Below are 14,078 nucleotides of genomic sequence, written 5' to 3' on the forward strand. Positions count from 1 at the left end.
TTTAAATCTGTGATTTCAAATTCAAAAATTTTGAGGACATAATACATAATTCTTTTCTAAGTATTTTCTCTCAGGTTTGCAATGCATTCTAACTTCAAGGAAAACAGATATGTAAATATACCTTATATAACCACATTAGTAATGCACTGTAAACAAATTACTTTGCTCATGAACACTTTGTTTTGAAACATTTCTTTTCAAGTTATACCTCTAGGTGGTGGTCCCTGAAGGGGTTTCTGTTTGCTACTGTTCAGAAGAAAATTTAATGCTGCCTCTAGATTGTTACTGTTATCCATAAGTGCCTGTCTTGCTGCTTCTTTGCTGAAACCCATCTCTGTTATGTGTTTTAGAGCCTTTTCATCAACCTGGAAAGATACACACATAAATTATCATAAATTACAACAGAGACTCTATAAAAACACTAGATTTGACTTCAATCTTACATTAATTGAAACACTTTTTCATATTTCATTGATAAACTTTTCAGATTTACATATAATATTCACAGACAAGCTCTCCTAGTTCTAAACAACCAGCTAGTAGAGATTTTTTTCAATGATTTCTGTTAAATTCACTGAGTTTTTGGTTCGAGTATTAGGTGGTTTCAAGCAGAAATTCCTCTTTTGTACTTCTTTCTACACTGTACAAATTTTACGTTCTTCAGTCAATGTAAAAGGAAATTCTCAAAGCAATACTAGTATAAAAACTAGACTTCAGTGAGCCAGGAGATACAACAACTCAAGTAACTTTCAAAACTACATTTTATTATCCAAAAATTACTGTAAATGTGCAAGACATGACTTTGCAGGCTTGGGTAAAATCTTTATATGCTTGGCTACATACTCTTCATCCTCCAGTGCTTTCATGTACCCTTCTTAATTCCCAAATTTAACAATATTCTTTGATCAAATGTCTGCAGATTGAGCAACAGAATGAATAGCAATTAAAAAGGTCTTTAAAGTCCAGTGGACTAAAACATGGTATCAATGTCTACGCAGAATCATCATCCCACTTCAATTCAACTTTCAGTTGCCTAAATAACATCTTAATTTTAGTAATAGAGTATAATGCTTCCTCATCTGGATCATTCTGCAAGACTTCTCTGCATGGGAACAAGGGTCCAAGAGAGATAGTCGCTGGTGCTACTGCACCATTAAGCCTGCAGCCCTCTTCTCCCTCTTGCAGTTAAGTAGCTGCTTTGAACAAGGAGAGAACTTCTGGTTTACTCTATATCACCTCCTTTCAGTAGTGGAAATTCTGTACACAACAGTTATGTTCATCAAAGACCAGCAAGAAACGAGGACTGGCGAATAAAGTACCTGTACTATCAGCTGTGGATAAAAAACAAACTCTTGAATAGGATACATCTTGAAACCCAAAGGAAAGACAACTTCTCAAATACAAAGGGTTTTTGTGAAAAGAGGTAATATCTGAACTATCCTTGGATGTCAAAAACTTTCCTTTCAACTCCATTCACACAGTACAGATCTTGCAGGTTCTCTTATAAAAAAATGAAATGGCAAAGATAATTATAGGACATACCCTATTTGTAGTACTATTAAGAGAGAAGGAGGAATTGACTTGCACAATTTACTGTTTATCTACAAAGAAAAAGCAGAAACTACTTCTTTGGTTCTGTTTTGTAAATAAAGATACAGTGGTTCAGGTTTCTCGTAAGGTAACACATAGATGGAATAAAAACCTTTAGTCTTTCTAGGTAACACGTAAGTCAGCAATTTATATAAAGACAACAATCAAACCAATTTGGTATCACGATTCTAAAGAGATACAACAGAACCATTATCAACTGTTTTAAGCTCTAAACTCATTTATAACTGAAGGTGGTTTTCTAACTAGACTTAGTGGGTTCATATCTGCTTCTTCTAAACAGCATCAAGATATGTTAAATGACAATATTAAGTTTCCATAAGTGGAAAGTACAGCCATATTACAGTTCAAAGTAAGGCAAATTTCTTGCAGTTCACAGAAGGAAAAACAAAACAAAACAAAACAAATATATATATATATTAAACATAAGCATTGCCCAATTTAACTGGGGTGTTGTATTGGGTTTTAAACTGCAAGGTTTTGGTAATGGGAGGCCACAGGGGTGGCCTCTGTGAGAATCTAGAAGCTGCCCCATGCATAGATAAGGGCCAGTTTCAGGTGCCTCTTAAGGGCCCAGAGCAGAGCCAATAAGTGATGTTGTTTGTGCCTCTGTGCGAGCAAACTTAAGAAAGGAAACAGCAGCGCAACAGCAGCTGAGAGAGCAAGGAGCGAGGAACAGCCCTGCAGCCCCCCCCCAGATCAGTGCAGCAGGAGGGCAGGAGGTGCCCCAGGTACACAGCAGCAGTTCCCCTGCAGCCTGTGGAGAGGCCCCTGGTGGAGCAGGCTCTCCCCCAGCAGCCCATGGGTTTTCCACTGCTCTAGCCTGTTAGCAACAGGTAATAACATTAATCTCCCTATGCTGTGTCTGTTTTGCCCGTGACGATAACTGCTGAGTTATCTCCCTGTTCTTATCTCAACCCTTGAGCCCTTTCCATCCTATTTTCTCCCCCTTTCCCTTTGAGGAGGGGGAGTGAGAGAGTGGTTGTGGAGGAGCTCAACTGCCCAGCTGGGTAAAACCACCACAGGGTGGTGAGTGTTTGTTTTTAAAGTTTCTTTAGGTAGACATAATTGTCAAGAATGACAAGGTATATATTAGGTACAGGGATGAAGCCTTGAGGCCCATGTTTCTACAATTCTATATATGCCTATATATTTCTGAGCACAGTGCTGAAAGTAGCACTGCTAGAAGCTCTCCTTGTTGCAAGGAGATGGCACCTATGGCACAATCAAAATTATAACAGAGTTACTGTTCTTAAGTGTCTTTTAGTTGTTAGATCTTTGATAAAAGTAAGTAAAGTGGAAAACATTCAACAATAAATAGCTGAAATCTACTGTCAATATTTTAATACTGGTTTACTGAATTATTATCTTGTTGTGAAACCTCTTTTAGTCAGTCTGCTTTCATCACTCAAATCAGAATCATTCATTGTTATTGCATGCTTGCAAATCTCTATCCTGAGTTTTTTATAACAAAGACTTCTTCCATCAAACTTTCAGATTGCTGAAGTGAGCAAAATAAACTTCTATGACTGCCAATCTTATACCCAATTAATTCAACGCAGTGAATTAAAAGAACTCTTCACATTTAGGATAAAGTTATGAAATGCACTGGAATGTGATATTTTAGATTAGGAGGAACAGTTCAGGTTCTCCAATGGTAGAACTTTACTCAAAATATAACATTATTTGTGACTACGTCAGTATGACATATCATCACTAGAAAAGTATTTCTCATTTTGTATTTTAAATATCACAAGTACCATGTAGTTTTCTCAATGTCAAATGAATGGATTCTTAAATAAATATTAAATTAATTCAGAAAATCTAATCTAAAATATCATTTGATATGTTGAATCAAAGGATGAAAGTTTTCCTGCCTAAAACGAAGTAATACATGTTGACATGCAAAGCTGTTGAGCTTATTTCAAGAAGAAAATAAAACTAGATTGTAATGATCTATACCACACATAGTACTACTCGTCTTTTGTGAGGTTTTAATTTTTACTTGATAATAGGACTTTAAAATTTTTCATAAATCACATTGAACCTCATACCTGTCTCAGTAAGGTACAAAAGCATGCTAAATGTTCTAAACAAACTTCAAAAGAAATTCAAATGAAAGCCATTTTAAAAAGGGTCTTTTATTTTTGCTAGTTCTGTTTTTTAATTGTATGCATGTTTAAAGTTACTATTAAATCTTACACCTTACCAGTTCTCTGTAGAGTCCTTCATTCTTTCCCTCAGGTTTCGTTATCTTCTCTTTCTGGAACAGTTCCCTGTTTCGATTCCCTCCAGCATTCACACTGAGATTACTTCTGCTACTACCACCACCTCCTCCAAATGTCTTGGTCTTTAGATAAGCATAAAAATAACATTTCAGTAAACTGAACTTATGAAAATAAGCCTTAATATTTAGCTATCACAAGAAGTGCAGTAAATTTGAAGCAGCTCTATTTTTTATGATTATGCTTTGCATCAAAAAATAAAGCACTTAGACACAAAAAATCATGAATTTATTACGTAGAACTTCAACTTTTTTTCTCTTTTGACCAAATGAGGCTGTAAAACATGCATATAATTCTAGTTTTTATGAGTTACCAAGCAAATAATAATTTCCATTTCCTAAAATGGAAAACCAACAGGGGGCATAAAAACCTGACACATTAGAACAAACCTTCCTAGCTATTCTACCAGGTTGAACAGAGAGAATCATGGGGTTTTCAGAAATGATAAAAAACAAATGAATATTAGTAACTTCTACTTCCTACTTTGAACTCGTTAGCCAAATAGCAAAAATCACCTTTTTTAATAGGGCTATCAAATCAAAATTATAGCTACAATAAAACATTATGATGCATTTATTAGCTTTATTCAAATAAAAATATACTCAACAATCCAAAAGGACTCTGGTTTTGATTCATATTTTCAAGGAAATACATTAATAGAATTTTAAGAAGGCAAACATCAGAAAGTATTTGTCAGTTAAGAGAGTTAAACTAACAAGAAAAGATCAATTACAGGATGTAAAATGCTGCAACACATGCATTCTAACCTCCTTGCTCTTTGCTACTTCTGCAATGGCAGCTGTTCTCTGCTTTTCAAATTCATCGTTGTCAGCAGCAGGTTTTACAGTATTTGTCATTTGCAGAGTCTTTCTGCGATCAAGCTCTCTACTGTCGACTTGCACATGAGACACACATTTCTGGTAACACAAAATAAAGATTTAATTAACTCTTTGTCTATTTTCATTTGCAGAAAAAGAAAACAAACAACAAAATATTGGTAGCACAGCTTTAAATAATACAATCACAAACATGTACTAGCTACAGCTATAGCCTTTGCTGCAAGCAACTCTGGTCCACCAGAGATGCCAAAAAGAATCACTTGTACACTTCCAGCTTATTTCATGATGTAGCTAATGTGATTCTTGTAAGTACCTTTGTCATTTAAGATTATATGTTGATGCCTCCAAGACATTGCAAAAAAAAAAAAAAAATCAAAGGTCCCATACAACAAAATTTTAAGTTTAAAATTGAGAGAAAAATAATAAATATAAATTGGCACAATGAAATGACAAGAGCAGAACCTACCCTCTCCCATCCACCACCTCCTCTTTAAACTAAAGTCATTTTTTTTCTGTCGAGATCATCATGATCTAAATGTGCTTTGATAGCCTATATTTAAATGGAACTTCCTCTCCCTAGACATCATAATACAGATTTTGTATGAAATGTTTTATGAAATAACATGGCTATAACTTGTAGGCTACAGCTGAATGACAAAGAAATATACTATACCTGCCCAAAAGGCACAAAAGGGGGAGGCCCACCTTCCGTTCCAATATTACTCCTGTTGTGTTTTGCTAAGCTCTGTAAAAGAAAATTGTTGCGTCAGTCACGGAAACAGAACACCGTGCCAATTGGGCACTTCATATGGCCTGAAGAAAAATAGAGTACACATGTTAAATTGATTAGCAGTTCTACAGATCAATATATATATATAATATATATATATTATATTTTATATATATAGATTTTATATATATATATATATAACAGTAAGCATAATCATTATTAATATTTATGGAATAGAAATGCTCTACACAGCTAGTCAGCAATTGGTAATCTAGACCTGAAAAAAACAAGCATTCTCAAATAATATAAATAACTAGTCCACAACAAAAATGAAATGGATTTGTAAGACACTGCTTTAAAATATCTGCTCATAGTCAATGCGCTGTTTCTCTTTCTTTACAAATCCTGACAACAGCAACAATCTGCACAAGAATGGAATTCATTGGAACTGACACTATGGTATGTGTTATTTCATACCAAACAGAAATATTTGCTTTCAGAAATGAATGAAGGAAAGATAGGCCCTTAACGACGTTAAGATGTTTAAAAATAGATATTTTTGCATAATGCATTTATCGTCTTCATTTCTTATCGCCCTTTTTGTTGTTATTGTTGGCTTTTTTTTTTCATGTGAAAACACTGAGACAGTCGTGCATGATTACATACATCACTATAATATATATTTTAAACTTAACCCTGTATGTAGGAGTTACTTATACATATTTATTAGAATTACTTATATGCATTTATTATCCTGATGTAAAATTGATTTAACTCCATCACAAAACTGCAGTATAAATGTGTATATGCTTTAAGCCCTTATACTATCATATATTATCAGTGAATTTCAAAAAAGCTGAATTTTTTGAAATTAGGTATAAGGTTTTACTAAGCTTTTGGCCCACTCTTTTGAAGTTACCCACTTTTATTCCATAAGCAAAGAACATATTCAAAGTCATCTATAATCATTACATGTATCCAAGGGTAAAAATAAAATAAGCAAACAAACAAACTTCTCTTCACACCCTACAGCAAAAAAAAAGTTGTTAGAATATTCAATAAATTATTCAAAACAAAGCACTTGAAAGTGCAAAAATCATAAATTTTTGCTGCTTTAGCACCAGTTCACTTAAAAGTACCTTCTTCAGATTATGAGCTAAGCAAGGGCTGATCACTGGAGCACACCAGTACATTCCTGTTGCTGCTAACTAAAGTCGCCCAGTACAACAGTCATCTATTTCATGGGCAAGCTGGTTCCTCAGGGAGGTATTCCAGGTGAAGGGTAAAAAACGCCTCAACAGCCAAGCTTGTTTTCATGTGCGTAAAACATGGCACTTCATGCAGGATTCACTTCACCCAGCTTTTTGCAGCATCTACAACGTAAATGTCTGTATCTGAGTCAGTGACATCAGGTTCTTTTTAGAGACAAAGGCAAACAAGGACTGCTAAGGGATTATGTCACCCCTCAGATACATGATGCCTTAAAACCTGCCTGTTCTTCCCTACTGACTATAAAACGACTTTAGGGTGACTAAATCCAACAGACATCTCACATTACAGACATCATCCGAGGTTAGCATCACACGTGCTGTCCTTACAACATGAGGCACTAAAGCCTGGCTCTGTAGAAACAGATGTTATTCTGTTAATCCCTGAAGCCACTGGTGCTAGAGCAATACCAAAGGAGAAAAAACACTATCAGCTGGCCTTTCAAATGAGGTTTGAACAACCTAATTACCCCCAGAACACTGAGAACACTATGAAGGAATGATTATTTGGAATTCTCATCTAAAGAAGTCCGTGGAGCATTGTCTTGTATTTCTAAATAATCAAGAAAAAAAGATTACACAGTAACCTTTTCATTTACTCCTTCCTTATTTATTTACTGCCACTTAAAGGGTGACACTTAAAAAAATGAAAGAAATTTAAAGGCAATAATTGCCTTACAACAAATTTTATTGCTACAAAGAACACAACACTTATTCCACTTGAACTGCATTTGTTGTGTGATGACACTGCATTCATTCCGTATACACAGTATTTGTAGTGCAAGTCTGTTATTACTGAAGTCTGATTCCTCCCCAAAGCAATTTCAAATATCACCCTGAATGGAACAAAATGGTAATGCAACTCTAAGCCAACAGGCAGGTATCAGGGCAATAACTTAATATTGGACAAATGATTTTAATCCCAAAGCTTTGTAAAATTATTTGACTTAATAGCACTAATTTTTAAAGCAAATATAAATAAACTTATTTATTTCATCTTCTACACAAGAAGCCCAATTAACGCTCCTCAGACATCATAGTGGAGAGACAGAAATGGATTTGAAAACAAGGAATGAAATAGTCGCACAAATACAAGTTTTCTGTCTTTTTATGCAAACACTGTTCCGTATTTCATTTAATCCTGACTGGCACGATTAGACAAGGGGTGGCAACTTCCTTGCTCAAGTATTTTTGAGAGCTGACAGTCCTGCTTACTGTCAACCATACTTTTTTGTAAAGCTTTCTGAACGGGAAACATCGAGTTCATGGGGAAAGTGCTAGTGAAGTAGCATCTGGCTTCTATAGACTTGTTTCTGCCCTATCTGTCTAGTTGTCAGCCCGGATATAGACCCAGAACTATGATTTGCAGTGGCCATGGTTCACCTGTCCAATCTGATTTCTCTTTACCCACAGCTTTGCAGCTGATACGGTCACATTCTTGCTGCAAACTTGACCACATGCTTTGAGCTGTTCAGGGAGAAGAAATTGAAAGTCTAGCAAACTCTCTGCAGCTTCCTGGGGAGGAGAAGCAGAGGTGGAGGTGTCGGTCTCTGCCCCCACATAACTGAGGACAGGATGCAGGGAAACGGCACAAAGCTGTGCCAGATGTTCAGACTGGGCATTATGAAAAATTCCTTTACCAAGAGGGTGGTCAAACAGTGGAACAGACTTCCTAGAGAGGTGCTTGATGCCCCACGCCTGTCAGAGTGAAAATGCCCTCACTACCATGCTTTAACTTCTGGTTAGTCCTGAAGTGTTCAGGCGGATGGACTGGATCTTTGTAGGGCCCTTCCAATTGACCTGTTCTCTTCTATTCAAACTGCAAAATGGAACCAGAGAACTCAGGGGATAGCAATAGACAATAATTAAATTCCTATAACGCATCTAATAGAAAATCCATGAAAACAAACTCTTTTAAACATACCGCATAAAGCCAACCTAAGTGGCTAACAAGTGCTGAAAGTTGCCCTTATCAGCGCTATGGTTATAAAATGGTTTGCATTATTGTAAGCAGAAATTGGTCTGTAGTTATTTCTTGACATTGGTTTCAAAAGCTAATTAGTATTTACAGAACAATGCTTCTTTGTTGAAACACAGGTAGAATAAACACAAGAACTGACTTTCCAAAACTCACTAGTAAAACATACATGAAAACAGATTGTTCAAAGTATCACTAATAAAGCTAGCTGATTCTGTAGAGCCTTCTCTTTCCAGTTAGTTGATATTCTTAAGAACACGTAAGATCTGTTTGTGTCCCTTTTCTCAACTTTGTAACTTAATGTTTTTATCTAGAGAGAAAACTTCCAAGGTTTATAGTAAATATGAATGAAAATGATAATATGAGATGGTTCTGTTTCTGGTCCCAGAACCCTTTTTTTAATCAAGCAGGCAGTTTCATTTAAATCCAGGATTTATTTTTATTTTAAATACTGTCAATGATAAAAGCACAAAAAGAATGCCAAGCACACTCTCCATTCTGGTTGATTCTGTAACTCGTGTTCAAATTAATTTTGGCTCAGTTTGCTCGTATCTATAAAATGCAAACCAACATCAAAGAAGGCTAGGCATAACAAACAACTGTGCCAGACTTAGCATCAGTAACAATAAAAGTACTTTCACAGAAATGATCTTTAAAATAAGCTGCTCTCTGTTTCATATACATGGACATAATATTGGTGTGTCTCTTTGTAGTAGTAGTATAAGTAGTAGTAAATGCAGCAAGGTTTTGGGGTTATTTGTAGCAGGTTCGTAATTTCTTTTCCTCAGCACTTCCACTTATTTGTGAGGAAGTCCAAGTAATTTTCCTGCAGCAACATCAGTTCCATCAGGACGGTGACCATGCTAAAACAAAGTACAGGAACTTACAAGTATTTGTGGTTTGCTGAAGGACTTTAAAGCCTCCAATTCATATAATCACAGTTTTAACCTAAAGCACCTCTGAAATCTTCAGTACAGGTTACTAACTTCATTACTATGGGGTTTTTTTTGGCCTCAAAAATTTACAATTACAACCTATAGATTGTATAAGGCACCATTCTGTAACATTTTGGTACCAAGGCCACTGTTTTGATGTCATACTGGGAAGTGACTAACCATTAGGGAAGTAACCAAACATAGTCTAGCAGACAACGCCAAGCTGGGAGGGAGTGTTGATCTGCTCAGGGTTTAGGAGGACTCCATAGAGGGATCTGGACTGGAACAATGGGCTGAGGCCAACTGCATGAGGTTCAACAAGGCAAAGTTCCAGGTCCTGCACCTGGGGCACAACAACCTCATGCAATGCTACTGGCTGAGGCAAGAGTGTCTGGAAAGCTGCCCAGCAGAAAGGGACCTGGGGTATTGGTTGACAGCCAATCACAGGATGGTTTGTGTTGGAAGGGACCTTACACATTATCTAATTCCAGCCCCCCTGACATGGGCAGAGACACCTCCCACTAGATCACGTTTCCCAGGGCCCCATCCAACCTGGCCTCAAACACTTCCAGGGATGGGGCATCCATAGCTTCTCTGGGCAACCTGTTCCAGTGGCTCAGCACCCTCATAGTGAAGAAAGCCAGGTGAATATGAGCCAGCAGCATGTTCAGGTGGACAAGAAGGCCAACAGCATCCTGGCTTCTATCAGTGTGGCAAGCAAGAGTAAGGAAGTGATTGTTCCTTTGTATTCAGCTCTGGTGAGGCTGCATCTTGAACTGTGTATTCAGATTTGGGTCCTTCACTAAAAGGAGGACATTGAGGTGCAGGAGCATGTCCAGAGAAGGGCAACAAAGCTGGTGAATGGTCTACAGAACAAGTGTTATGGGGAGCAGGGGCTGCTCAGCTTCAAGAATAGAAGACTCAGGGGAGACCTCATTAATCCCTACAACTACCTCAAAGGAGGTTGTAGTGGGTTGGGGGTTGGTCTCTTCTCACAAGCAACAAGAGATGAGACGAGGGGAAATGGTTTCAAGTTGCACCAGGGAAGGCTTAGGATGAAAACTAGGAAAATTTTCTTCACTGAAGGGGCTGTGGGGCATTGTAACAGGCTGCTCAGGGAAGTGGTTGAATCACTGTCCCTGGTGTTAGTTAGAAGACATGTAGATGTGATGCTTAGGGACATGGTTTAGTGGTAGACTTGGCAGTGCTAGATTAAAGGTTGGACTAAGTGATCTTTGCAGCCTTTTCCAACCTAAATAATTCTATGATTACTGCACTGAAATACATTCAAAATGGCTGACAAATGTTTTTTGCCCCTGCAGATTAATACAGGAATCAGTTGCCATGCAAAAATAACTTTTAATCTCATTTGCAACAATATACTGATCTATTTACACATATTTGGCTTCATTCTTAAAAATACTTGGACAGTAAAGTTCTAAAAGCTTCTTGTGGAAAAGTTCACAGCTGACACATTACGTTTAATGACAAAGCATAATTTGCATCTGGTAAAACAAGCATTTCCAGTGGTGTTACCTCACCCTTTGCAATTCCCACTTTTCTATAAGATGCTCCACTTCACCTCCGAGAACTGCAGTGTTACTGTCATCCAACAGCAAGAATCCATTTCTCACTTCAACAATTCCTGAAAGCTTAATTTTTGTTCCAGGTGGAGTGTTCAAGCTACAAGCAGAAACAAAACCAAGTATTTCACATATGTTAATATTTTGCCACCAAAAAGAACACCCATAAAACTATTCCTATTATACTTTCAACATTGTCATATTTCATAATAAGCGATTAGCATCAAAAACCTTTGCAATAACTCCTTCAATAGGCACAGTAGTTTTCAATAGCTTTTTTGGAACACTTCCCATTTATTACACAAAGATGCCATATTGCAAATTAGATTCTAACAGAGATGAATGTTTGCAAATTGTCTGTTTGGTTAAAATCCAATTTAACAGTACCAAGCTAAGGATGTGATTTGTCTAGACTAACAGAAGATGTCTCAAAGTCAGTTGTCTAAGAATAAGTTCCTCATCTGAAAACTCATTTATAGTTAATAAACAGAGGATTTCCAGATGGTTAATCATCTCGTTTGTTTTAGACATTTAACTTAGGAGAAAACAAGGAACAGTTGAGAAAGATGCCTTCTATACATTGCTAACAGCCAGGACTGTTCCAGAATATAAAAACCATGCACCTTTTGGTGCTTGTTCTCTCATTACTCTGTGATTTAAAAGCAGATGGACGCTTTCTGTGGTCAACTCCCTCAAGAAGGTACCTATCTCCTTTTCATTTGAATCTACCCTATAAAAACAACAGCAGATGCGTAAAAGAATCATGCATCTCCAACTCGTAATTGAAAGATTTGACAAGCAGCACAATCTGGAAACAATTATTTTTACAGTAAGAAACAAAAGAGAACAGTGTTATAACCTTTCAAATAAGAGATAACCTCTTTAAAAAATGCTAAAGCTATCATTGTAGTCACAGAACCATACCACATGGTAAGGCACATTCACAGAGAAGTCAGACAGTTTTAGCATTAGTAACTTAAACCTTAGCACTATTGATGGATTTTCTTTATTGTTCTGATAGAAGCAAAGAAAATAAGATCAGAAAAAACAGACAAGAAAGAAAACAAGAACTTTTGTCTCTACTGCAGAAAGCGATGAGTTGTGACACTGGAGACTTTATCTAAGAGCTTTCAAATTATATCTTTTACTGGCTATTGGTCTTGTGCATATTCTGTGCTCTAGAATCTAACGCAGGACTCTTTGCCTTCATTTTCTGCTCTTTTTATATTCACATTGGAATATGATATTCCAAGTTGTGAGGGCTCAAGCTAAAAATAAAATATCATCAAGTGCTCTACTTTAAGATCATCTTCACTCTAAAACTGCAAGCTGTCTCCTACTCAGAATGAGCAGCTTAACAATCAAAGAGGACATTTAAAAATGAAGTACAAAAGGTCTATGTCTAGCAGAGATAGACAGAGGAAGAAGATGCTTTTTAAATAGAAAGTAATCTGAAATGAAGAGCAAAGCATACCGTAACTCCAGAGACTACACACTGGAGATTATTTTCAGTATCTCAATGACTAAACAGAAGAAATCCCTATGTTCAGTAGTAATTAGCTCTTTTGTCCTTCATTTTTAACTGAAGAAAAAATTACTAATTCAGTACAAGTTATAGCCCGGTCTGTGGTAAAGCAGCACTAATTGCATGAGGTTAGGTGCATCAGGGCTGTGACATTCTCATTATCAAGTCAGACAAAAAAATCTGCAAAAAATTGAGATTTGGCTCAGGTTTGCACACACTCAAAAGCCTGCTTGCCTTGCTAAGTCTGACTCAACAGATGGCTGCCAAAATCCTCTTCGGCATAAAGAGTGTTGTAAATTACATTCATATACACTTATGCATGCTACTTTAAAGTTCTCCTGTTTTCACCAAATCTGAGAAGGAAATGAGAATAAACCAAAGAGCAAAGTTGCCCACCTTATTTTTGACATACTACTGTATTCTATAGCTGTGCAGCTTGTGTGTCCATCAGTCATCTGTAAACGTAACATTCTGGGAGCAGCCTGAGACTCTTCATTATCCTTTGGTGCAGCAACATTGCGTATTTTCTGTATTTGCAGAACACATGGCCCTTCCAGCTATATACGCAAAACAGAAAAGACAAAAATGTTAACACCTTGAAGCAAGCAAACAGTAATATCTAGATACACTAACAGATGCCCCCAGGCAAAGAAAAGTGTAATGTAATTAGGTAGTTACATTCAATTTCTATCACTCACATACAGTATGTTCTAAAACATGAAAAAAATGGCTTTTTCAGAGAAACAGCTGTAGTGATGCTTCATACATCTCTAAAATATCAATTACAGACAAGAAGTGAAAGATTTGGAGTGAGGGTACGAAAGAAAAAACAAATACTGTATTTGTCGTGGAGGATTTCTGTTAAAGCTGCAGAGATTATGTTCATCTGGAATCTACTTAAACTTGAAGATTTTGTATCATTTTGTATCATTTCTTTCAATAACTGAATGTTTGAAGAAGACAGTATAAACAACAGTATTTTCAGTTATTTTTGTCCGAGTCTTATTTCTGACAGTAACAGTTAAATGACCAATCCTGTTTCCCACACAAATAGAGCTTTCTTTCCCCTTGATTTCAACAGAAGCACAACTGGATAATTTAATGTATAATAGGAAAACAAGTTCCCCCTCTGTCAACTAACTTCAAAAAAGAAGCCACAAAGAGATAACGATTAATATATCTTCTAAAATTTTTGTACAGAAAGATTATTTCTATTTCTATAGTAGTGAATGACACACCTCCACACTCAAATTGCTTCAATGCATTAAGCCTAGCTTATCACAAACTTAAAAAAAAAAAAAAAAAAAAAAAAAAAAAAAAAAAAAAA

General features: G+C 36.4%; 1 protein-coding gene across 2 annotated transcripts in view; it reads right to left on the bottom strand.

Annotated features, from left to right (window-relative positions):
- TDRD3 (tudor domain containing 3) overlaps positions 1-14,078 on the bottom strand; it is a 110,662-nt gene that overhangs the window by 42,025 nt on the left and 54,559 nt on the right. For both annotated transcript variants that reach the window (XM_035321688.1, XM_035321697.1), the window contains exons 4-9: positions 13,148-13,308; positions 11,185-11,326; positions 5,406-5,477; positions 4,661-4,810; positions 3,818-3,958; positions 209-365 (exon numbers count right to left, since the gene is read on the bottom strand). In XM_035321688.1, coding sequence (XP_035177579.1) covers positions 209-365; positions 3,818-3,958; positions 4,661-4,810; positions 5,406-5,477; positions 11,185-11,326; positions 13,148-13,308 — 823 coding nt within the window. The remainder of the gene's footprint in view (positions 1-208; positions 366-3,817; positions 3,959-4,660; positions 4,811-5,405; positions 5,478-11,184; positions 11,327-13,147; positions 13,309-14,078) is intronic.

Source organism: Oxyura jamaicensis, chromosome 1, assembly GCF_011077185.1.
Source record: "Oxyura jamaicensis isolate SHBP4307 breed ruddy duck chromosome 1, BPBGC_Ojam_1.0, whole genome shotgun sequence".
NCBI classification, from domain to species: domain Eukaryota; kingdom Metazoa; phylum Chordata; class Aves; order Anseriformes; family Anatidae; genus Oxyura; species Oxyura jamaicensis.